This window comes from Pinus tabuliformis, chromosome X (assembly GCF_031772625.1).
Source record: "Pinus tabuliformis cultivar Carrire ecotype Pingquan chromosome X, CPIR1, whole genome shotgun sequence".
NCBI classification, from domain to species: domain Eukaryota; kingdom Viridiplantae; phylum Streptophyta; class Pinopsida; order Pinales; family Pinaceae; genus Pinus; species Pinus tabuliformis.
This window is the reverse complement of record NC_142308.1, coordinates 1,324,401,282-1,324,428,327: the sequence shown is the minus strand read 5'-3', so window position 1 is coordinate 1,324,428,327 and position 27,046 is coordinate 1,324,401,282. Positions and strand designations below refer to the sequence as shown.

At 40.0% G+C, this 27,046-nt stretch overlaps 1 protein-coding gene across 4 annotated transcripts in view; it reads left to right on the top strand.

Annotated features, from left to right (window-relative positions):
- The window catches only part of LOC149144964 (putative cyclic nucleotide-gated ion channel 20, chloroplastic), a 550,668-nt gene that overhangs the window by 299,485 nt on the left and 224,137 nt on the right, over positions 1 to 27,046 (top strand). For all 4 annotated transcript variants that reach the window (XM_089450166.1, XM_089450165.1, XM_089450163.1 and 1 more), the window contains exons 8-9: positions 1,451 to 1,717; positions 1,888 to 2,033. In XM_089450166.1, the coding sequence (XP_089306292.1) occupies positions 1,451 to 1,717; positions 1,888 to 2,033 (413 nt within the window). The remainder of the gene's footprint in view (positions 1 to 1,450; positions 1,718 to 1,887; positions 2,034 to 27,046) is intronic.

The following is a 27,046-nucleotide window of genomic DNA, read 5'->3' as shown; positions in this document are numbered from 1 at the left end:
ATAGCATTTGCTTACTATGTGGAATGGGCCTAAAGGCTAAGAACATGTGTATCCCCATAGGAGGTTATAGGTTCAAATCCAGAGGGAGGTAGGGAATATAAACCTCCATAGATTTTGGCAGTTAAATTGCTACGTGGAACAGGCCCCTTGGCCACAAACATGGAGATATCATACACCAATTTGGTATCTTGGCTGTCACCTTAAAATCAGATTATTATTATTGTCATCATCATTATATTTATTTATTTATCCATTAGTCTAATATGGAAACTGGTAACGAAAGTCTTACTACACATTGTGCTTCTACCAAGAATACAAATGTTCTGCACTTGTTCCTCCATATCCTCAAGTGTAGTCTCTAGCCTTTTAACCTTCCAATTTTTTCTTCCAAAGCTTTGCCTTGATCCTTTAAATTATGATCAGATGCTTGAGGCACTCTAAACTGAACTATTTGGTATTGTTCGAAATTTTCTCTTGCAGCAAATGAACCTTAATCTTGGTCATCTTGTTTTTGTGAGCATCACAATCTGCATCTTCATCTTATTTGGTGCCTCTTATTCTTCCCTATCTTTTTACGATCTCCTTCTTGTCTATATAAAGAAGCATATAGTTTTCCTGTTCAGTTCCAGCACTTAGTATTGAATATGATGAGATGAGGTTTGATGGGTCTTTCCATATAATCTCAACAATTTGGTTTCACTCAAACAAGGGATTAACTACTTTATTCACAAGATCGTCTTCTTTCTTATTAAATTTTCTTTACGGTATGGTTGAACTTCTTGTATTCAAAGTTTAAAATTTTGGTACACACCCACTCATAAATCCTTGTAGAGTTTGCACTTCCAGGGTTGATATTTCCTTTCATTGTTTCAATAGTTATTCGGGATTTCCCATAGCACCTGAAGTCTTCAAATGTCACTTTTGAACACTGTGTCTATTAATTTTCCTACGGCATAGGTTTCGGTCACGTTATGATTTGCAGTTCCTAAACCCAAAGAGATTTCATGTGTACATATCCTACTGAGTTGATAATGACCATCCCTTCCCTTTCTCTACCTGGGTTTCTTTTTTCCACCGCTTTCTACACATTGCCTTGTCCAATACAGATATCCGTTAATTGTACGTAAAGACAACATTTATATTAAATTTGAGATTTTACTATGTTATTGCTTATAGATCAATAGATAACTACTGTACCTAAATACTTTGATCTTCTTCTGTATATCTATCATGATATGGGAACCAACTTCAAATCCTTAAGTATTAAATGTTACAGGAGGTGTGTTGTGGCACTCTTTTGCATATTATGATAGTGTATATATAGCATAATAGGCTTTTCGAGACTTGAAGTGCATTATTTTTTTGCAACGTATTTTGCTGTCACCATATCACAAAGCTACGACTGAACTTTTAGCAATTTGTAAACTTCTTGTTGCCTGTATCTTGGCAGAGAGTCAACCTATGCCTCCATCAAGTTTGTCTTAATGAAACGGAGTGCCAGCTGCCTTTTCTAGACTGTGGCAATGGGAAAAATATTGCTTCATATATTACTCCACCACGTTCACAGTGGCTACAAAGTTCTCAGGCATCGAATACTTGCCTTGTGCAGCAGCAACCACCTTTATTCAATTATGGGATATATGTGAATGCAGTTTATGTCACTCTTGAGACTAAAATTATCAGCAAGTATCTCTACTCCCTTTGTTGGGGTTTCTTGGTAAGTGAAACTTCTTCCAACTTTGAGTTTGTTTCATGTTTGTCGGGGTTCTTTTTTCATTTTTTTCTCTGGACATGCAATGTCCAAAATAAAGCTTATATATGATAATTTTTGCATCTTTCATGTTGCAGAGAAAAATTTAGTGATACTTTGATTTCCTGTGCATGCAGCAATTAAGCACAATGGCAAATAATTTGATCCCAAGTTTATTTGTCTGGGAGGTTTTGTTTACAATCATTGTGATTGGATCAGGGCTTCTCCTCTTTGCACTACTTATTGGAAATATGCAGACTTATCTTCTATTTCTTGGTCGTAGGTATGAATATATGTTAACTCTTATCCCTTTGATCACACGCCTGGGCCCTGTAGTTACCAGATATGAATTTAGTCAGATCATTTGTTTATAAATCTTACTAAAGAACTTGAAGCCCATTTCTGCTAGTTTTCTGGCTTATCTATGTTAAGATTTAAGCATTTAATGTTTTGACTTGGAATTAGAAATTGTTTAGTTCATATAAATAAGGTGCTTGCTTCACTTTAGTTCATGGTTCCAAATTAAATATTTGCATAATTGTGTAAAGATATCTGTTATAATAACTATGAATTATTATTAACGAGAATGTAAACAAGTTAACAGAAGAATTAAGTTTATTCCGAGTTAGCAGTGTAATCATGAGGAAATAATGTTAAACACTCTGGAAAGATATCTGTTATAATAACTATGAATTATTATTAACGAGACTGTAAACAAGTTAACAGAAGAATTATGTTTATTCCGACTTAGCAGTGTAATCATGAGGAAATAATGTTAAACACTCCAGAATCACTGCACACACCAATATATAGTACGAACCCATGTGCTGGGAGAAACCCACTTAAGCTTTCCTCTCACGTCTTTCAATGTGCTATGGACTCATAATCTTCATGCTGTACATTATCATACCATGCTATTGCATACTCCACTCCGTTCATGAACACTATCGGGACTTCACATACTAACAACAACACATCCAAGATGCCGTTATGTATGCAATGGACACCTTAACTACCCTTCCACTAAGATGACTTTAAGTATGTGTTACTACTCTTGAGGATGTCAACTCTGATCATACAGTACATCAGACAATCAAAATGAAGTATGAGTCTAAAACCCATCAACACTATCCAACCCTTTTAATATTGGTAAGCTCTTGGATACCTTGTTACTCTACACATGCACAACTAATGGAGCAAAAGAGTCTACAATGGAGTGCAATATTGTAATGTCCCCAATCACTTGAGCATGGAGTTATCTTTCCTTCTAGCGTAACTTGTCTCCTTTAGGCTAGAAAAACGGGAAATTAGTAAGGGGGCAAAGAAATTTTGCCTAACTCTACTTTATAATATAAATAAATAAAAGGGGTAAAGATCACTTGGAGAAAATAAGAAAAACCCATTTAGTGACTTTATCAAATAAAATAATAATAAAGGTGCTTCTAGAAGATTGGAGAAAGATCCTAGTGAATCTTTAAAAAGGGGAGAGGAGGTCACTTCACAATCATCCTATTCTATTGATCATTTTTTCTGAATTTTGACTTGACTCAAGGGAGTCTAGTGCAAGGGTTTCGAGTTGAACTCTTCACTTGATTTCGGTGGACTTCAAGTGCTACCCTAGTTGCCTCTTGGGGTAGATCACTTTAGGTCTTCCATTTGTGATTGTTGTAGGTGTTGGAGTGAATTTCCCAATGAGAAACCCTTAGCTGAAGGGTTTGTTGCCACACAATCTAGTAGGGGTACCTAAGAGACAACTACTAGACCAAATGACAACAATGGGACAAAGATCCACTGTCAGCTCAATCAATGTCCCTTGCTCTTTACGGACTTTCACCGATGGGAGGAGTCTATGTATAAGGGAAATCACCTAAATGATAGGATCAATGACAAGGTGTGATGTGATTTCTGAAGCCCATTCAAAGGAGAAGCTCAAATAATGGTTCAATTGCTTCAAGAGAAGCCAAAGGCTCTCCAAGAAATTCTTATGAGGAGACCTAGACCTAGGCAAAAAAGTTATTCAATAACAAGGGTCACTCCTAGACCAAAGGCTTCCTAAGGAGGCAAGGTCTTTCTTAAGGATTTGTAAGATAATGACCATATAAATGTTTGGGACCACAAGAGAGACCTACAGAAAATCCAAGCAAGACCTAGGGCTAGGGGATGACCTTCAAGGAGATGTCTAGGTCAAGTAAGGAATGAGAAAGGTCGATGAATGATTAGCTTCCTTTGAATTTTCAAGAGCATATGACCTTTGGAAAGCTGCTATCCAAATAAGTTAAAGGGTAGAATTGATTTTAGAGCTAGGGCTTGAGTTAGGGCAGGAGTTTGAAAAATGTGAAGAAAGAGGTTTGAGGGTTGATCACCTAGGATTGAGACCCAATGCCTTGACAATTGGGAGAAATGGAGTCTAATTTCCTTTGATGAAAAGACTTCGCTCTATCAAGGAAGCCTATGCAGCGTCCGCGAACCCTAAGAGGCAACAACCAACTACAAGAGGTATTTATACTTTGTTTGGCCAAGGATGATGGAGATTCAAGGATGCAACAAGAAAAACGATCCTCTAGGAACATTCATTCACATTATCCCAGTGTTTTCATGAATTCACATTTAACTAGGGCACATGTAGATTATGACATGATATTCCATACATTAGACATGCAACAAAGAGGAAATATAGCATTGAAACAAGAATTACAAGATAATTCGAGTATATCCATCCATCATATTTGGAAGTACAAGCTCCAAGATAAGATATCGAAAATCCCAAACATCAAAATGCATAAAAAACTACCAATTTTGTCCATCAATTGCAAGACCAAATTCCTTTTACAAGAGAAATCCTAATCCAAATGATGATGAGTTACAAATGAGGCTCTCCTTCTATTTATATAAAGCCTCCACATGTTCGATTTGGTCTAATTAGCCTAATGAAGCCCCTAGAAATGTTTTAATGTGCAAAATAACAACCCTATTGGTGACAAGCCCACCAAGTAGCTCAAAACTATAAAATAAGCCTTACTAATGAGGCCAAATGATAAAATAATGGTGAAAAGGGTTGTTGGAAGGCCAAGATAAGTCCTCCATGTGCCATGATGAAGACGTGGGCTCCCAAAATGATGACCAAGGTGGTGTTCACTTGGTTTCCAAGAAAAACATCTGTGGTGCTCTCAAGTGGTTGTGGGGCACAATTGTTGTAGATCTAACCCAGAAATATTATAGATCTGATATGAAAATATAAGACAATGCAAATAAACCCAGAAATAATATGAAATGATTCCTTATTATCAAACCCTTAAGGTAGGGCAACACCGTACATTCACTCCTTAAGGAAGGAGAACACTCCACAAGCGATATGCCTGTTCATACAATATTTCTTCACTATCTCCCAAGTGGAGTCTCTAGCCTCTATATAGGCCTCATACATACAATACCATGGGTCATTACCTTGGTTCCCTCATACCATCAACTAATACCATGGGCCCATTACATTATTATTAACTACTTGTGGTCCCTTACATGACATGGGTTAACCACCTTATTTATTACTATGGCCCATCCCATTATTACATTATTACCTTGGGTACCTCCCTTGGTACCCCATATTATCCCCCCTAGGTATATAACATTCCACCCCCCTAAGCATGTTTCGTCCCCGAAACATGGGAAGAACATAAATAGTAAGATCTACTCAAAAGAGTAGTCCACTGATACCATGCACGTGCATCTAGCCATCCAAGAGAAAGGTGAACCCTCGATCTCGCTGGTGCCTCGCTCGCTTGAGCTGGAAGTTGACCGTGGCAGCTCTTTTGTGTTGATGTGTAGTGGGTGGATCTTCTCTCCTCGCTATCCGTCATGTGACTACTTGGTTTCCATCTTGATGGTTGTCTTGCGCGGTGATGTGGGTGATGATATGTTGAAGTTTTCACCCACGATGTCTTTTTCTTTAATTCACCCTGCTGTGGTGCCTGTTGTGTTGTCTTCTTTTCCAATATGACTTCAACCACTGAACCCTCATCAGATGTGTCAGCACCTGTTACCTTTTCTGCTTCCGCCTCTGTTTGTGTTTGATTGTTGATCATCACTGGCTCATCATCAGATGTGTAAGTGTCATTAGAGCTTTGTGCTTCTGCCTCCATAGTCTCTGCTTGGGTCTTAATGGAAATATCATGCACTGTAAGTTTCTTCTTTTTATACCAGAGCTTCAGGAATTTCTTCTGCACATTAATATTAATAGTACCCATGGATTCCATCCAAGGATATTCCAAAAAAACATCCATATTATCCATCTCTGAAGTATAAAAATCAGTGTTGTTAAAATCGCGATAAAATCGCGATTTTATCGGAAAATCGCGATTTTTTCATCTTGCCGATCAAATCGCGATTTTTATATGAAAAAATCGCCTACTTTTTTTTTTTGCCGATTTTTACTGAAAAAATCGCGCTTTTTTCAAAAAATCGCGATTTTTTCGAAAAAAGAGCGATTTTTAACGAAAAAATCGTGGGGGCTCAGGACAGCATAGTTTTATAACTTTTTTTGGGTTTTTTCATGCAATGTTTTTTGAAAGAAACAAATAATTTTTGAGTGGGGTAGCTTAATGATCAAGTCTAGGCCCTAGTATGGATATGCTATTCATGGTAATGTTAAATTCTTAAAGTAAAAGTGACATTCTCCTTAATCTTCATTTTCATCCTTTTACTTAAATTTTTAACATTACCATGAAATGACTCAGGATGTTTGAGAGTGGTTCCAGCCTCATTGGATTTCATATGGAGAAAGTAGAATTTTAGATTTCATTTAAAATCCAGCAGACTTATCAGTTTTTCAGGATTTCAGGATTGGGAGATTGTAATGTTTCCAGGGGACACCACCTGCCCGGGCTACCCCTGCCACCAGTAGAGGACGTGGTCTACCTCCTATAGCTCCTACTTCTAGTTCTTCAACGTCTAGATCACATCAGACTCCACTGCCATTTCCACCTGCACGGGCAACAGCATCTACATCTAGAGGGAAAGGGAAAGCTGTGGCATTTTCTCGCAAGAGGGGCAGAGGAAATCAATAGGATTAGACTTTCATTTTATTGTATATGACATTATGACATGATGAGATACATTATCATATTTTTTGTTGATATTTTGAGGCTGAGTTGGGACTTACTATTCAGGACATGATTCAATGTTATGTGTGATTTTAGCGCTAGAAATGATATTAAACATCTTATATATTAGTTTTTTTATCATATTTATGTGTCAATGTATTTATTTTATGTTGTAGATGGTTTAGATATTAAAAAAATTGAAAAAAAATGAATATTTTTGTGCCAAACGATTTTTTCCCGCTTTTTTCCGATTTTTTCCCGATTTTAACGATTTTTTCCGCTTTTTTCCCGGCGCCGATTAAATCCCGATCGCGATGTGTGCAACACTGATAAAAATCACCATGCAACACATACTTATCCATAGAAATCTTCAAATCCTTATACACTTGAACATCCTCATCCTCCGCCTGTGTGTTTTTAATGTTTTTGGCAGGAACTTGCAATTTTTTTGGCAAATTAACCTTGATGAAATTATGCTTGCAACTAGGATTTATAGAAACAATGATTTTCTCTTTCTGAATCAATCCATGAACCTGCAATAAGGATATACCAGTAGGAAATAACCCCACATGTTTCCCCTTATCTTGTTTTCTAGTGTGAGACCATTTGTCCATAAGGAGTTTTTCCATTTCTTCATTCGAGATTTTGGTCAAGGCTATATAGCCCAGTGAGTTCCACCATATGGCGGCCTCTTCTGTCAAAAAAAGTGGTACCATAAACTTCCATCTCTCCTCAAATATTTTCTTTAGGTTTTGTATGAATTCTTCAATAGTAGGGCTATCATCTTTTCCAGTAAAAGTTTCCATGAAGAGGGTTTGAAAAAAAATTCACTTACTTTGGCGAAAATTTGAAATTGTCACAGTTTCGTCAATATTGCTCAGAATCTCTATTATAACCTGTTTTTAGAAATGGAACAATCATTCTGCATCTGCCCATGTGGTAGAAATCTTGATCCAGGCACTTGAGATTTCAGATCTGTGCTGCAACTCTTCCGCCGTCACCAAAATTTCTGCAAAAAAGAGCTGATTTTAAATCAGCGATATCTCCCTCATCCGGACTCCGATTCGACTGATTTTTTTTTTGAAATTGGGTATTTTTTCCCAAAGAATCCAGATCTGCAATTAGATTTTGCAGATCTTGTACCAGGACGTCTAGATCTGCGCCGCAAAATCGCTGCCCTGAAAATTGTCTGCAACCCCACTGATTTTTAGATCAGTGATATCTCCTTCATCCAGACTCCGATTCAACTGATTTTTTTTTTTGAATTCGACTATTTTTGCACAAAGAATCCAGATCTGTAATTATATTTTACAGATCTTGCACCAAAATGTATAGATCTGACCTGCAAAGTTGCCGCCCCTGAAACCCTGCAAAGAATAAAAAAAATAAATCTCCACTTTTGTGCCCAAGAAAGAGCTCTGATACCAATTGTTGTAGATCTAACCCAGAAATATTATAGATTTGATATGAAAATATAAGACAATGCAAATAAACCCAGAAATAATATGAAATGATTCCTTATTATCAAACCCTTAAGGTAGGGCAACACCATACATTCACTCCTTAAGGAAGGAGAACACTCCACAAGCGATATGCCTGTTCATACAATATTCCTTCACTATCTCCCAAGTGGAGTCTCTAGCCTCTATATAGGCCTCATACATACAATACCATGGGTCATTACCTTGGTTCCCTCATACCATCAACTAATACCATGGGCCCATTACATTATTATTAACTACTTGTGGTCCCTTACATGACATGGGTTAACCACCTTATTTATTACTATGGCCCATCCCATTATTACATTATTACCTTGGGTACCTCCCTTGGTACCCCATATTATCCCCCCTAGGTATATAACAACAATCAAGGATTTCTTGGGTCTCCAACTGGATCAAACATGTCAATGCTCCATCAATAAGGACTAGAATGATGATACATGCCCTCCCATGTCTCTTTGGATGACACAAAACCCCATTTGGGCCATGGATCAACTACCAAGTGTCATGCGCATATATGTGGCCAGCTAGGCAACGTGGTCCAAGTGCATCATCATCTCTGTATGGATGGGGCACGAACAAGTAATTGTTAGTTTTTGTACCATCGAATGTGTTCTAGCCACAAAATTTTGTGGAGGCTAGAATACAGGAGATCTCCAAAAGCCATAAATCGTTTCTAGAAATTTTGCCTAGAAATGACTTAATTAGATTATTACCCAGTTTTTAAATATTTCCTAAGTCTAAACTTAGGGAATATGGTTAGTTAATCAAAATTAATTAAGTCAAGGCGTGAATAATCTAGAAACTCATACAGATCGACTTCAAGTTAATCCTAGCTATCGATTAAGATTTAATCTTGGTCGTTGGAGTCCCAACAGAGGATTATAAGAAGAAGTCGATGGGCACTTGGAGAAGACACTTGAGCAGTTCGATTTCATGAGCAGATCGATTTCATGAGTAGCAGTAGTCAGTTGCCGGAGAGAGAGCCAGTGAGAGAAGGGCAAAGACAGTGAAGCCGGAGGAAGGATGCAGAGAGGCAAGTGAGCCACAAAAAGTCTAACGCAGAGTAGTGTAGTAGCCTCTAGAGGCAATTTCGAATTTGCTGGGGAAAGCTGAGTTTCAGTGCCAGAAGCTGGATAGAGGTTCTGGAGGCCAGGAGAGACATTTTCCCAGACAACAGCTGACCAGATGGCTTGAGGAGAAGTTGGTTTGAACTAAGTGCAAAAGGGACTGGACTAGGGTGACGCAATAGATGTTCAAAGCTAGTTTGGACGGGTCAATTTGAGCTGAGGTTAGAGCCCAAATTTTCCTGTGGAGTGAGGAGATTTCCTCACTAGATTTTTCTTGCCAGTATTTCTCTGTAGGATTGCCAGTTTCAACATGCAGTTGTACTTAGATTATTTCACTGCTGCTTAATAATAAAACCCTCAAATGTTGCACCGATTTTTCGAAGTTGGGTTTTTCCGGGGACATTGGTACAAACATATCTGTATTATTTTATTTGTGTGTATGCTAGCATTTCTTCTAGAGTTTATTCTTTCGCAATTTTATTTGTATAGGTTGCAGTGTTAGTTATTCAATATTTGCTATAGGAAACAATAAATAAATTGTTAAATTAAAATAACAATTAGGAGAATAATTTCCAATTGCTGCAATAGGATCCTAGTTGTGGAATTTTCACATGGTATTAGAGCGTAGTTGATCATCTAGAGAGCTCAGAGGCGAAGAGAAAAGGAATTTCGCTATTCAATGTAAGCAGCAGATCGAAATTCCCGGAGGCAGCGCAGTCACTTTTCCAAGAGGACGAGTTACTTGAGGAGATTCGATTTTTCTCAGTAAGGGGCAGAAAAATTCGATCCTTCCAGATCAATTGATTCCAGAGGTAGAGGGAGTAACTCAGTATTTTCATGGAGCATATCTCTAGCTGGACGCAGTGATTTTACAGTAGTTTTCTAGAGCAGAGCCAACATCAGGTGGAAGGAAGAAGAACACACACAGAGGGTTCCTTGGGGAACTTATAGCCTCAAGAAGTTCGATTTTTTCCTTGCAGATTAACAGTCATTGTGAGTAGATCTTCTCACTCCAGTAGGGAGTGTGAATAACAGAGCAACAACTGAGCAGAAATAAAGAGGAGGTTTTCGATATTTTTGTTGAGATGGTCACTGTTGGGCTTCGTGATCAAGACAGGTTGGATGGAGCTTCCAACTATGTCATCTGCAAGGCAAGGATATCCTTCCTTCTAGATAAGTTTGGCCTGAAAACCTATATTGATGCAGTGGTGGCAATTCCCATGGATGCAGATCAGCTGAAAGAATACATAAAGGATATGGCATGGGCGAAGAGGTTGATCGTAGATAGAGTCAGGGATCATATTTTCTCACATATAGAGGGCAAAGGAACAGCCAAAGAGACGTCTAGGGATCATATTGTCTCACATATAGCGGGAAAAGGAATGAGCAAAGAGATGTGGGAGACCCTCTCCACGCTATACCAAGGTACTTCTGAGCAACGAAAGATGTACTTAGAGGAGAAGCTGAGATGCATTAGGATGCAAAAAGGGGAAGGCATAGACCCCTTCGTCACCAGGATTCAGGAGGTCCGAGACCAGTTGTCAACGATTCGGGCAGTGCCTCAACCCACAGAGCTAGTGTGATTGGTACTCAACAGTGTCTCAAAGGAATGGCAGGTATTCGTCAAAAGTATATTGGGTAGAGATACCTTGCCAAGATGGGACAGGATGTGGGTCGATTTGTAGCAGGAGGAGTTAAGACGAACTCTATTGAAGAGCTCCATTAGTGGCAGCAGTAGCGGATCGAAGCAGGTGAAGGAGGAGGAGAATGTGGCCCTTGCATCTAAGGGTCCCAGTTAGGGACAGGGGGAGCAGAGGAAGAAGAAGGACCTATCGAAGGTCAAGTGCTTCAAATGTGGTGAACTTGGTCACTACAGTACCCACTATCCTCTCATAAAGAAGGACAAGGAGGAGAAGCAAGACTAGCAGGAAACTTCAACAGAGATCGATAGGCTTTCCTCTAGGATGGAGGAAGACTTTGCCATGTTTGCTGACATACCTCTAGGAGTGAGGTGGGGTGACTTGGTGTTGTAGCCCAGAGCACTACAGATGGGTAGGATCCTTGAGGAATCCAACTCATGGATCAATACCTAGCTATGGGGGCCCACAGTGTTGAGTAGCAGGATGGATGAATGATAGTTGATGCAGTCAGAGACCTAGTGACAGTGCAAATACGAGCAGTAGTTAGAGACTCGGGTGACAGACGCATCATACTGATCATAGATGATTCAATATTTAGGATGCTTCTTAGTTGTAGTTGTTGCAATTGCAATAACAATAGATGAGAGGGAGTTGTAGTGCAAATGTAGTGTTGGTAATAGTTCAGGAGGATTAGCAGCAGCACAGATGCAACACATATCAGAGTTGCGCAGTGGTTGGTGGGCATCATGGCCAGACATCAGTAGCGTGATAGGAGATGATGCAGAGACATGGTGCCTCTACAAGTTGAGCAGTAGAGCACTATAACACATTCCTTGCTAAGAGGGAGTGTTAGTTTTTGTAGCATCTGATGTGTTCTAGCCACGAAATTTTGTGGAGAGGCTAGAATACAGGAGATCTCCAAAACTCAGAATTCGTTTCTAGAAATTCTTCCTAAAAATGACTTAATTAGATTATTAGCTAGTTTTTAAATATTTCCTAAGTATAAAATTAGGGAATATAGTTAATTAATCATAATTAATTAAGTCAAGGCGTGAATGATCTAGAAAATCACACAGATCAACTTCAAGTTAATTCTAGCCATCGATTAAGATTTAATCTTGGTCGTTGGAGTCTCAACAGAGGATTATAAGAAGTCAATGGGCACTTGGAGAAGACACTTGAGCAGTTCGATTTCATGAGTAGCAACAGTCAGTTGCCGGAGAGAGAGCTAGTGAGATCGAATCAGTGAGAGAGGGGCAGATGACAGAGATAGTGAAGTTGGAGGAAGTATTCCAGATCAGATGAGTGCATTTGCAGAGAGGCAAGTGAGCCACAGAGAGACTGACGGAGAGCAGCGCAGTAGCCTTTGGAGGCAATTTCAAATCTGCTGGGGAAAGCTGAGTTTCAGTGCCATAAGATAAATAGAGGTTCTAGAGGCTAGGAGAGACATTTTCCCAGACAGCAGCAAACTAGACAACTTGAGGAGAAGCTAGTTCAGACTGAGTGCAAAAGGGACTGCGCTAGGGTGACGCAGTAGCTACACAGAGCCAGTTTGGACGACTCAATTTGAGCTGAGGTTAGAGCTCGAATTTGCCTGTGGAGTGAGGAGATTTCCTCACTAGATTTTTCTTGCTAGTATTTCTCTGTAGGATTGCCAGTTTCGGCATCCAGTTGTACTTAGATTATTTCACTACTTCTTAATAAAAAAACCCTCAGATGTTGCACCGGTTTTCCCAAGTTGGGTTTTTCCAGGGACATTGGTCCAAAAATAAATGTATTATTTTATGTGTGTGCTAGCATTTCTTCTAGTATTTATTCTTTCGCAATTTGATTTGTGTGGTTTGCAATGTGAGTTATTCAGTATTTGCTGTAGGAAACAGTAAATAAATTGTTAAATTAAAATAACAATTAGGAGAATAATTTCCAGTTGCTGCAAAAGGATTCTGGTTATGGAATTTTCACATTAATATTTGGTGTTGAAGAAGAACATGGAATGACAATCAATGCTTTGTTGTGATGGGGGCCCATGGCTCTCAATGCTCACCCTACAAGTCCCATTATGACCCTCTAGAGGGCTTAGACCTTGTATAGGGAGACCAAGTCCAAATGGAGTTTTGCCTGCAAACATGTATAAAATCCAATACGTCTCCTCACCTTCTAGTACAACAATCCATTAATGCAATTGAGTAAATAAGCTTTTCTAACCAGGGGCAAAAGTGGACACTTCATAGTGGCATGCCCTTCCAAATAGGCTTTAGAGTGTACAAGTGTCACCAAGTTCAAAAAGAGAGGTTAACAAAGGACCCTACTATGTGGTTTCAATGTCTAAGGGAGTGACATGTCCATGGTACATCTGTCAAATGTCATGTGTCATGTGAAATGATGGTGGAACAAAGTGGGGCAACAGGGAAGGCTCCAAGCCACATGCCATGGTACAAGGGTAGCTATAATGAGGGAAGCCCACAATTTGGGTGTATAGATGTAGGAGGGAGAATTCTTGGCACATTAGTTACCCCATCCTGTGTTTTTCCACCCTTCTTCATATGCCTCTTGCCTTTTATTGATTTTTCTTTCTTTTAACTACTCTGAGCTGCAGGGGATGAGAGCATGATGTGTATGATAAAGCAATGATTACCCACTTAAGGTTGGGCAACTCATCGCTCACCTGGGGTTGGGACAATCATGGTTTCCTTAATGATGGAGGGGGCACACATAGGGGCCGTAGGAGCTAGGGTGATGGCCATAATGATAAGGGGTAGAGCTCATGTTTGGCTTTTGCCTACATGCTAAATTTTTATGTACTAGCCATCTTTTGCATTGTATGGTACATTGCCTATTGTAGGTGGCCTAATTATGCTTTTAACTTTCTTTTTAGCTGCATCAACCTCTAGGGCATCGTTCCAGGCCTGACCCAAAGTGTGGACAAGGGGAAGGGGAGGCTAAGTCCTTGTGTACCCCGTTACTCACCACTAATGGGTGACACCCATTGGAGAAATTTTCTCCTAGAGTTGTCTTTAGTTAGCTGCTAGTAGCCCCTTGCAGCCACCAGATAGCTCGATGTGCCACCATTCTCCGCCACCTGAGCCAACCATTATGTGCCCTCGCCCATCTATTATGATTGTATGTTAGAAGGTGGGCCTTCCAACCTCGAAGGTATGGCTTTCATTATGTAAGTGGGTATCTTTGCTTACTTATCATGGACATATATGGACATGGATTTGTTAAGCATATACATGGAAAAAGTAGAATATGAATGATAAACATTGAGTTGCATATATTATTGACATGATATACATTTATAGTACATTGTACATGACTGTTGGATTCATCTTCCAACATCTCTTGGACTTCGATGTGTTAGGGTCCTATAATAATTGGATTCATAATTTTGAATTGACTATGGTTAGTCTTGTAATATTGTACATGCTTTTGCTTTCTGCAAAATGTTTTCCCATATTAAAAGTAAAAAATGTAAAGATGGTAAGTCCTAAAAGAATAATCAAAGGATTAAAAGAAAAAAAAGATAAAAAAAGTAAAAAATATGAACCCCAAAAAGAGATAAGAATAGATCATGAAAGTGTGAAAATTCAAATGCCACTCCTTTTACTTTAGTTTGCAAAATAATATTGTGTGCAACTTATCAAAAAATGCCACAATCCATGACGGTCAAATAGTTTAAACTTGATTTGTTCATGCTTTAAATTTCATGTTGATAGATAGAAAATAAAGATCTAGCCAAACTGTTTAATCTTGGCAGATCAGTAGTTAGGTAGAGAATAATAATGAGCTCATCAATTTAATCTGAGCCATTGGAAGTTATAAGGTTAGAATTAGATAGTTTGTTTATCAAAGAAAAGGAAATAAAGGATCAGCGAGCTCAAATGCACCCAATGAATGAAGAGAAAATGCTAGTGTAAATAAAGGGTAGGTAGAAGAAGTTTTGCAAGTGCACAAGGTTGTTAAGTCAAAAGCACCTTCACCATGCTTAATCCTATGTTTCATGTGCAGGAGGAATTGTCAAAAAGAAAGGACATCTACTGAAGCTTATTTACTGATTTCCTTCATCCCCTAATGTTGTCCCTTTCTTGGTTCCAAAGCACCCGTCCCTCTTCATTTCCCCTTGTAAAAACCATTTCCCTTCATTTTGACCCATTTTCCCTTGGTTTCACACATTTCCCTAGACATTACCCTTTAAAAATCATCCCCCCTTCCCAAAACCCCTTTCCCTAGTGTGAAACACATTACCATCACAAATAATACATTCCCCCTTATTAATTTCCCCTTTTCCCCTTAAAATTTCACTAAGCCCCTTTTATCCTAAGTTATTTCCTAAACTATACCCCTGCATTATGTAGCTAAAGTCCTCCACATTATAATTCCCTGACACCCTTTTAACTCACCAAACCTTGGTGTATAGTTAAAACCTCCACCATATAACCCATGGTCCCCACCTTTTATTAACCTGTTGCTTATATTAAAATCCCGTGATTACTTTTTAATTAATCACATTTCATTATAATTAAACCCTGGGCCCCGCCAACCACATCCCAACTCCATCAGTGCAACTTCGCCGTGCAATAGCCCTCTGATGTCCCACCTCCAGATCCAACGACGCATATCCATATTGCGCAGTTTCATCATCCGACAGTTAATGGTCCAAAAGCATGCGAGATTCGCGGTTTTGGCTGAGCACTGTTTTGTTATGTGGCAACACAGGGTTATATCGCGTGCTCGCGAAAAATATCGCCCTCCACCCAAAAGCGGTGCGATATGGCCTAAAACCGCCTCCTTGCGTAAACGAAAACTACCCACTGTTCATTTGCCAATTCTCGCGCCAAAATGTAACCGTTGTTGGTTAAAAGGCCGAAAAAGCCCCATTTTGCTCTTTTCACTCATTTTCGCTGCAAACCTTTGTTAACCAATTCTGAAACCTTGAACCTTTGCACAACCATTTTAACCACCTTTTGCAACCAGAAGATGTTGCAGACACCAAATTGAAGCAACAAATAGATAATTGAAGCCTTAGAAACCTCTGTGTTATCACTGAACCCTATCTACGCACCAAATTGTCATTTTCTAGGTATTCTTGAAAGAACCAAAATGACCCTGTAAATTTGAGCTATGCACAGTAATTATTAAAAGGTTAATTAATTAAATTAATTAAAAAACCTTGCTAAATTGAAGAAAACCTTACTGTGCATCCAAACCCCTTTTCTACAGATTGTAATTACCCTCCCCACTGTTCCAGACCTTCTAACCTTACTCCTAAAGCCAAAGAAAAGGTAATTTAGTTGAATAAACCAAATTATGGCTTCCCAAAGCTCTTTGGATGTAAGACCCCTGCAAACCCCTCACCTGGATATTGACCACCTCCCATTAGCTGACAGAGAATTTCAAATTAAAGATACTGCTTCCCCTAGCCACCTACTAAAACTCCATTGCTGGAGTAAAGATAAGTTCCTGAACCAAAATGATGACATTCACCTTTGGGAATCAAATTTGCCCAAGTACTTGTTTCCACAGGTACACCTATTCCCAGAAATAATCCACTTTTGCCAAGCTTGCTATGTCCCAAGTCAAAGAGCCATAGTCTCCCCTGACCAACAGGTTTTATTTACGATTACTGGAGAGTCAATAAATCAAATGCTGTAGATCCAGCCAGGTCCAAATGAGACTCCACTTTCCATTGAAGCCTTACTTGAACTCTACACAAAGCTAGACCTTCCCAAGAAAGCCCAAATATTTCAGACTTTCATCATAGAAGAGTCTCATACTCCTACAGATAGTCCTCCATATGTTGCCACCATTTTCTCTGAAAGAGGCAGACAAATTATAACCATGCTCTCTTGTATTCTAGGATACATCACTGATGAGCATGTGGATGAGGTTATACTTGCTTTCCTTTCTATTTTTTGCCCAGGCAAGCTTCCGGCTGCAGTTTACAACTTTGCTTAGTTCTTGGCAGACAGAATCCATGAACAGTTTATCAGATTGCCAAATGAGAGAGTATTCAAATACTCATCAGTATTGTTTCACATGTTCTTATACTTTCAGTCAGACAAGTTTCCAATCAGCATCCAAAAGTTAGACACCAAGGGCCATCCAAGATCTGTCATCTTTTGGACACCATTGATCCAAATATATTCCACTATTTTTAGTTATAAAGAGTTCATTGATTCATTTGTTCATCCAGTTATAAACATGCTAACCAGTAGCTATCAACCCAGGATCAATGAGGAGATTAAGAGAGTTTTACAGTTGGCTAAGAACAGTAGAGTGGGAGACTGGTATCTATACCAGGACCACACAAAAATCAGGATATATGGATGCCAACTCACTCCCTACAAGCTGCCCAAATACCTCCCCATGAGGATATTTGCATTAGAGTATTTCAGGTAGATCATAAACTCTGATGAGGTTAATTTTCTGTCATCTAGGAAGAAAACTCAGTTTAAAATAAAAAATCAATTGGGCCCTTTTATTTGTAATAATAGGGAAGCTGGACAAGAGGCAGAGAAAATCTTACAGCAAATGAACTTCAAAAGCAGTTTCATGTGGCAGTATGACCCTAATGGAGTCATAAACAAACTAAGGCTCAAATTCAAGTTAAGTCCTTTCATACATGATCCCAGGATAAACATTGAAAGATATGCCAACCAGTCAGAATGGTTGGAGAATACTTTAATAGATGTGGAAAAGCAGATTGATACTAGTTCCTTTCTGCAAGTTCCAGCCCTACAGGAACAGATGGGTATTACTCCCATTCTATAGACTCCAGCCAATGAGGACAGAAATGTAAAAAGAACCAGGGAAGAAGGTTCTAGCTCTGGGATGGACACTACAAATGACAGGTTTGAAATCAGTTACAGGAAGAGGCCCAAGCTTAATCCTGTAACTGAGTAAGAAGACACCATTGAGACAGTTGAAATCATTGATACTGACACAATGGTTGGAAGGAGTAATGGTCCAACAGTTTCAGAGGAAATTCATCAACCTTCTACCTCAAACACTCAACTCAGTGTTGCAGGGGAGCGCCCCCCCCCCCTTCGAACCCGCTCCCGAAGCACGCTCCGGGCGGGAGCGGCTCGGGAGCGCGCTCCCGTAAAAAAATTTACGCTCCCTGGTCTGATAGGGAGTGTTTCAGGGAGCGATCGCTCCCCGCGCTCCCGGAGCGTTTTTTAATGCCCGGGAGCGATCGGGGAGCGATTGCTCCCTGATCGCTCCCGGGCATTAAAAAACGCTCCGGGAGCGATTTTTGTCGGGCCGGGAGCGGTTCGGCGGAAAAAAAATCCGCCGGACCCGAAAATTCCCAAAATTTTAGAAATTTTTTTATATTTTATAAGCCCAATGGGCCAAAAACATTTCATTTCAACTTGATTGAGCAAGAGATTGAGAGCTTGAGCAAGAGATTGAGAGCTGGAGCAAAAGCTGAGGAGCAAGGAGCCAGAGCTGAGGAGCAAGGAGCCAGAGCTGAGGAGCGAGGAGCAAGCCTGCAGAGGTAAGTAACTTAATCATTTAGTTAGTTTAGCTGGTTAGGTAGTTAATTTGGTTAGTTTAATTTAGCTCTTTGAGTTTAAAGATCATGTATTTAAATTAAATTAATAAACTAAATGAATTAATCCCAATAAACTAAATTATCCTGCAGATTCAAGACTCAAACCCTACAAACATGATAACATCAAACACCATGGACCTGGGGATATTTATTGGCATTTTCCTCTTCCTGATCCCTTTTATGGTTATTATGGTGGTGGAGAGTAGGAAACGGAGGGGGCCTGAAACTGAAGAGGTGGATGAAGAAGCCGGAGGAAGTCAAATGGGTGAAAACCCCAGTGAGGAGGAGGTGGAGGAGGGTGAACATGACCCTCAAAAAACTAAACAAGACCAAACTCCACTGTGGAAATATGTTCAAAGGGCTGAAACAGGGAGAGGGGGTGGAACCACTAAATTTCATTGCCCCCATTGCAACACTGATTACACAGGTTCATACACCCGTGCTAGAAGACACCTCTGCGGGAAAAGGCCATGGGATGGAGAGAAACAAATAGGAATCAAAACTTGTGCAGCGGTGTCAACAGCAGATAGAGCCAAATACATAAAGGAAGAGGAGGAAGCCCAATACAGAACAAAAAGATCAAGGGGTTTCTTTGAACCAAGCTCACAAAGAACTCCTTCAGCATCCTCAGGCCAAGGCAGTGGATATGGACATGGAGGCACAGGGTCATCATCTTTGAGGCGTAGAACCATATCAGATTTCCTTGATGAGGGGTGTAGGAATGATGTGGATTCAAAAGTTTACAGGTTCCTCTATGCATGTGGGATACCATTCAATGTTCTACGCTCACCTTATTGGCACGAAATGGTTTCTGCCATAAATGATGCCCCTAAAGGATACAAGAGCCTTGGGTATGACAAGGCAAGAACTGTTGGCCTTGATCATGAAAAAGCAAAAATATCACATTCTTTGAATAAAATGACAAGTTCTTGGACTGACAATGGGGTGTCCATTGTATCTGATGGATGGACAAATGTAAAAGGCAAGCCATTGATAAGTGTTCTTGCTGTGTCCCGAAGTGGTCCCATCTTTCTAGCTGCACATGATTACTCAGACAAGTTCAAGACCGCTATCAACATTGCAGAAGCATTGCTTGAAACAATTGAGCGTATTGGCCCATACAATGTCATCCAAGTCATCACTGATAATGCTCCTAATTGATAATGCCCATACAATCATTACCAATGAGTTATAATTGCCAAGGCCCAACTTCAAACTTCAAATTTTCATTGTCACAGTGATATAATGTTTACAAAAAATATCATAATGTCATTGTATGAGCATTATCAGTGATGACTTGGATGACATTGTATGGGCCAATACGCTCAATTGTTTCAAGCAATGCTTCTGCAATGTTGATAGCGGTCTTGAACTTGTCTGAGTAATCATGTGCAGCTAGAAAAATGGGACCACTTCGGGACACAGCAAGAACACTTATCAATGGCTTGCCTTTTACATTTGTCCATCCATCAGATACAATGGACACCCCATTGTCAGTCCAAGAACTTGTCATTTTATTCAAAGAATGTGATATTTTTGCTTTTTCATGATCAAGGCCAACAGTTCTTGCCTTGTCATACCCAGGGCTCTTGTATCCTTTAGGGGCATCATTTATGGCAGAAACCATTTCGTGCCAATAAGGTGAGCGTAGAACATTGAATGGTATCCCACATGCATAGAGGAACCTGTAAACTTTTGAATCCACATCATTCCTACACCCCTCATCAAGGAAATCTGATATGGTTCTACGCCTCAAAGATGATGACCCTGTGCCTCCATGTCCATATCCACTGTCTTGGCCTGAGGATGCTGAAGGAGTTCTTTGTGAGCTTGGTTCAAAGAAACCCCTTGATCTTTTTGTTCTGTATTGGGCTTCCTCCTCTTCCTTTATGTATTTGGCTCTATCTGTTGTTGACACCGCTGCACAAGTTTTGATTCCTATTTGTTTCTCTCCATCCCATGGCCTTTTCCCGCAGAGGTGTCTTCTAGCACGGGTGTATGAACCTGTGTAATCAGTGTTGCAATGGGGGCAATGAAATTTAGTGGTTCCACCCCCTCTCCCTGTTTCAGCCCTTTGAACATATTTCCACAGTGGAGTTTGGTCTTGTTTAGTTTTTTGAGGGTCATGTTCACCCTCCACCTCCTCCTCACAAGGGTTTTCACCCATTTGACTTCCTCCTGCTTCTTCATCCACCTCTTCAGTTTCAGGCCCCCTTCGTTTCCTACTCTCCACCACCATAATAACCATAAAAGGGATCAGGAAGAGGAAAATGCCAATAAATATCCCCAGGTCCATGGTGTTTGATGTTATCATGTTTGTAGGGTTTGAGTCTTGAATCTGCAGGATAATTTAGTTTATTGGGATTAATTCATTTAGTTTATTAATTTAATTTAAATACATGATCTTTAAACTCAAAGAGCTAAATTAAACGAACCAAATTAACTACCTAACCAGCTAAACTAACTAAATGATTAAGTTACTTACCTCTGCAGGCTTGCTCCTCGCTCCTCAGCTCTGGCTCCTTGCTCCTCAGCTCTGGCTCCTTGCTCCTCAGCTCTTGCTCCAGCTCTCAATCTCTTGCTCAAGCTCTCAATCTCTTGCTCAATCAAGTTGAAATGAAATGTTTTTGGCCCATTGGGCTTATAAAATATAAAAAAATTTCTAAAATTTTGGAAATTTTCGGGTCCGGCGGATTTTTTTTTCCGCCGAACCTCTCCCGGCCCGATAAAAATCGCTCCCGGAGCGTTTTTTAATGCCCGGGAGCGATCAGGGAGCGATCGCTCCCCGATCGCTCCCGAGCATTAAAAAACGCTCTGGGAGCGCGGGGAGCGATCGCTCCCTGAAACGCTCCCTATCAGACCAGGGAGCGTAAATTTTTTTACGGGAGCGCGCTCCTGAAAATCGCTCCCGGACGGGAGCGATTTTGGGAGCGCGCTCCGGGCGAGCGGGCTCGAAGGGGGGGGGGGGGCGCTCCCCCGCAACACTGTTCCCCTCTTATTAATTTCCCCTTTTCCCCTTAAAAACCCACTAAAACCCTTTTATCCTAAGTTATTTCTTAAACTATACCCCGACATGATGTAGTTAAAGTCCCCCACGTTATAATTCCCCGACACCCTTTTAACTCACCAAACCTTGGTGTATAGTTAAAACCTCCGCCATATAACCCATGGTCCCCACCTTTTATTAACCCATTGCTTATATTAAAATCCTGTGATTACTTTTTAATTAATCACATTTCATTATAATTAAACCCTGGGCCCCGCCAACCACATCCCAACTCCGTCCATGCAACTTTGCCGCGCAATAGCCCTCCGATCTCCCACCTCCAGATCCAACGATGCATATCCATATCGTGCAGTTTCATCATCCGACAGTTAACGGTCCAAAAGCACATGAGATTCGCGGTTTTGGCCGAGCACTGTGTCGCTACTTGGTGACACCAAGTTATTTTGCGTGCTTGCGAAAAATACCGCTCTCCACCCAAAAGCGGTGTGATATGGCCTAAAAGCGTCTCCCCATGTAAACGAAAACTGCACACTGTTCATTTGCCAATTCTCGTGCCAAAATGTAACCATTGTTGGTTAAAAGGCCGAAAAAGCCCCATTTTGCTCTTTTCACTCATTTTCGCTGCAAACCTTTGTTAACCAATTCTGAAACCTTGAACCTCTGCGCAACCATTTTAACCACCTTTTGCAACCAGAAGACGCTGCAGACACCAAATTGAAGCAGCAAATAGACAATTGAAGCCTCAGAAACCTCTGCTATTATCATTGAACCCTCTCTGCGCACCAAATTGTCATTTTCCAGGTATTCTTGAAAGAACCAGAACGACCCTATAAATTTGAGCTATGCACAGTAATTATTAAAAGGTTAATTAATTAAATTAATTAAAAAACCTTGCTAAATTGAAGAAATCCTTACTGTGCATCCAGAAGCCCTGTTCTACAAACTGTAATTACCCTCCCCACTATTCCAGAGCTTCTAACCTTACTCCTAAAGCCAAAGAAAAGTTAATTTAGTTGAATAAACCAAATTATGGCTTCCCAAAGCTCTTTGGATGTAAGACCCCTGCAAACCCCTCACCTGGATATTGACCACCTCCCATTAGCTGACAGAGAATTTCAAATTAAGGATACTGCTTCCCCTAGCCACCTACTAAAACTCCACTGCTGGAGTAAAGATAAGTTCCTGAACCAAAATGATGACATTCACCTATGGGAATAAAATTTGCCCAAGTACTTGTTCCCACAAGTACACCTATTCCCAGAAATCATCCACTTCTGCCAAGCTTGCTATGTCCCAAGTCAAAGAGCCATAGTCTCCCTTGACCAACAGGTTTTATTCACCATTACTGCAGAGTCAATAAATCAAATGCTGCAGATCCAGCCAGGCCCAAATGAGACCCCACTTTCCATTGAAGCCTTACTTGAACTCTACACAAAGTTAGACCTTCCCAAGAAAGCCCAAATCTTTCAGACTTTCATCATAGAAGAGTCTCATACTCCTACAGATAGTCCTCCATATGCTGCCACCATTTTCTTTGAGAGAGGCAGACAAATTATAACCATGCTCTCTTGTATTCTAGGATACACCACTGATGAGCATGTGGATGAGGTTATACTTGCTTTCCTTTCTATTTTTTCCCAGGCAAGCCTCCAGCTGCAGTTTACAACTTTGCTCAGTTCTTGGTAGACAAAATCCATGAACAGTTTATCAGATTGCCAATTGAGAGAGTGTTAATTTTAGGTATGTTCTATGCTAGAACAATTTATTTAAATTTTCGCAGTTAGCAATCACATCAACATTAAGATAAACTGTAGATAGAACATAAATATAAATCACAGAAGACAAGCCAAGACAAGAGGACACAAGATGTGGCGCTAGCCAGGGACAAAATCCACAATGTGGGGAAACCCTTGATCAATTCTTCTTTTATGTTCTTCAAAGTTCAGCAGAGAAAGTGAGAGAGATAGTACATTTACAACAGAAGTCAACACTTTGACTTATCTAGTTCTGAGCATAGATCATTTCCTATAACGATGAGATCAGTTGAAGACATTCCGCTTCAACTGATTCTCCAAGGTGACGGCTTCACCTATCATAGTGCTGCCTCTCGTTCATCATCTTCATGCTGCTCATCATGTTGCATCTTCCATGGTCTTATTCATCATCAAGCTATCCATGCTCATATCATTATGCTGTGCTGCACCCAAATATCACTGAGTTGTTCTCAACATCATGGATATGCACCCATTTGATGTATACTTAATGACTGTTTTGCTGCTCTCATCATACAGCATCACATTGCTACCCCAAATCAACAAGTATGTTGAGAATGACAGATTCGGTCTTCTCAATGTAATATACTCCTATGCTGAGTTAGTACAGCTGTAGAGTTTCATAGATCTTCTTTGCCACAGGAATACCACCTTCAAATCTTAGACACAAGGCTTTTAACTTACTGCGTCATACAGGGTTTCATTCGCTGCTCCATTTAAAACCCAAACCAGGTGCAATCAGACCTTACTGCGGCTTGCCCTAACATGGGAAGATCTCAGAGGTATTTGCAAGTTCTGTCCCTTCTTGCTTGCGGATCTTTGCACCCATATTCACATGAAATTACAAGGATGAAACCCGAGTTCTGTTCCTCTCTTTATAGCGTATACATGTGCTCATATATGCGAAGTTCTATGTCTCCTTTTGACAGCGAGAACAGGTCTCCTAGTTGTGCTTAGATGTCTCCATTGACTGCGTTGAAGGAGTCTTCATTAACTGCATATATTAGGGCCTGCGTGCCTGTGTATATATGTCTTCTGGACAGCGTATATCATGACTGCGTTGATGCGTATATGTCTCCACGTATCTCTTCATGAACTGCGTATAAGTGGTGTGTGTAACCACGCTGCCAGATCCACTATAGATTAGGGCTTGCGTGCCTGTGTATATATGTCTTCTGGACACCGTATATCATGACAGTGTTGATGCGTATATATGACCCCGTGTATCACTTCATGAATTGCGTATAAGTGGTGTGTGTAACCACGTTGCCAGATCCACTATAGACGGAGCCTGATCTACGCTGAGAACATTACAGGATGTTGAGAGTGTCTCAACATGACTGCACCTAAACATGGTGCAGTCAATACCCTTTTATGACTGCGGCTAGGTCTTCCAAGAACAACGTATTACATTTCTTCATGAACAGCATATTGATTTGCTGTGTCTCCATATACTTTGACTGCAGCTACTTCTATCCTTGTGGCTTCATATACTTGCTTGCGGATTTATGACTGTGTTCTCCATTAGGGCATGGTCATACTAGGCCAGCATAATCCATAGTGTATCTCCTTCTCCAGAAACCCAAGACGTGGAGAGGAGATCACTTGAAGAGAGTTGCGAAATGACTTCAAATCCTCTTCTATTTATACTAACATGTAGATGATGAATAGACACGACGTTTGGGCTTCTTGAGCCTAAATAAGTTGCTGGTCGGCTTAATAATAATTCCATAATCAAAATAAATTCATATCTCCATAAATACTTATCAGAATCAGATGATCTTTAGATCAATCCTACACCTCTCGACGAGAGGGATCCAATAAAAATATCAGCTGCCATAAATAAGCTGACCCACATGGAGTTTGGCCCTAGTTGCCAATTTTAATAGAGTATTCAAGTACTTATCAGTATTGTTTCACATGTTCTTATATTTTCAGTTAGACAAGTTCCCAATCAGCATCCAAAAGTTAGACACCAAGAGCGATCCAAGATTTGTCATCTTTTGAACACCATTGATCCAAAGATATTCCACTGTTTTTAGTTATAAAGAGTTCATTGATTCATTTGTTCATCCAGTTATAAACATGCTAACCAGTAGCTATCAACCCAAGATCAATGAGGAGATTAAGAGAGTTTTACAGTTGGCTAAGAACAGTAGAGTGGGAGACTGGTATCTATACTAGGACCACACAGAAATCAGGATATATGGATGCCAACTCACTCCCTACAAGCTGCCCAAATACCTCTCCATGAGGATATTTGCATTAGAGTATTTCAGGCAGATCATAAACTCCGTTGAGGTTAATTTTCTGTCGTCTAGGAAGAAAACTCAGTTTAAAATAAAAAATCAATTGAGGCATTTGATTTGTAACAATAGGGAAGTTGGAAAAGAGGCAGAGAAAATCTTACAACAAATGAACTTCAAAAGTAGTTTCATGTGGCAGTATGACCCTAATGGAGTCATAAACAAACTAAGGCTCAAATTCAAATTAAGTCCTTTCATACATGAGCCCAGGCCAGACATTGAAAGATATGCCAACCAGTCAGAATGGTTGGAGAATACTTTAATAGATGTGGAAAAACATATTGATACTAGTTTCTTTCTGTAGGTTCCAACCCTACAGGAACAAATGGGTATTACTCCCATTTTGCAGACTCCAGCCAATGAGGACATAAATGTAAAAGAACCAGGGAAGAAGGTTCTAGCTCTGGGATGGACACTACAAATGACAGGTTTGAAATCAATTACAGGAAGAGGCCCAAGCTTAATCCTGTAACTGAGCAAGAAGACACCATTGAGACAGTTGAAATCACTGATACTGACACAATGGTTGGAAGGAGTAAAGGTCCAACAGTTTTAGAGGAAACTCATCAGCCTTCTACCTCAAACACTCAACTTATTGAAAAGCAGCTCAACATTGAAGTCTCTTCATCCAACAAACTAGTGGATAAAGAGAAAGATATAAAAGAGAAGTACAAGGAAATCATGTTGAGGAATGAGGCGTTAAAGGCTCAATGTTATGAAACCAGCTCAAGAAAAGATAGAAAAGATAGATCAACGCCTTAGAATTCAGCCTCTTCAAGGGGGCAACCTCCTTTACATTACATAAATGAACAATTCTTGGATGATTCAAATGACAAAACCTCCTTTCTATATATAGGAGTCTAAGGAGTCACAATATAATCCAGCCGACCTAACAATAATAATATAAAGCCACAAAAATAACAATAGAGGGATTCTATGGGGCACAATAATAACAATATGGGGCAATAGGGGCACAACAATATTAATAAGGGGTATAACTACAATAGTAATGGAGTAATCACTAGTATTATAGGGACCCAACATGCCCCTCTCCTTCAAAAAAGTGTTGTCCTCAACGCTTGAGTAGTTCTGGATACTTCTGCATAAAATTCTCATCCTCCCATGTGGAATCTTCAGCGGATAAGTTCTTCCACTTGATAAGATACTCTGAAATTGATTGATTTCATAGCTATCGAGTTCTTGTTTCTGTGACTGCTTCCGGTTCCAATATAATTTTTCCTTCCTCGTCAAGTTTTGGCAATATTGTTTGAACTGGGAGTTTGTCGCCTATAACCTTCTTTAAACATGAAACATGGAAAACTGGTTGCAATCGAGAAGCTGCAGGAAG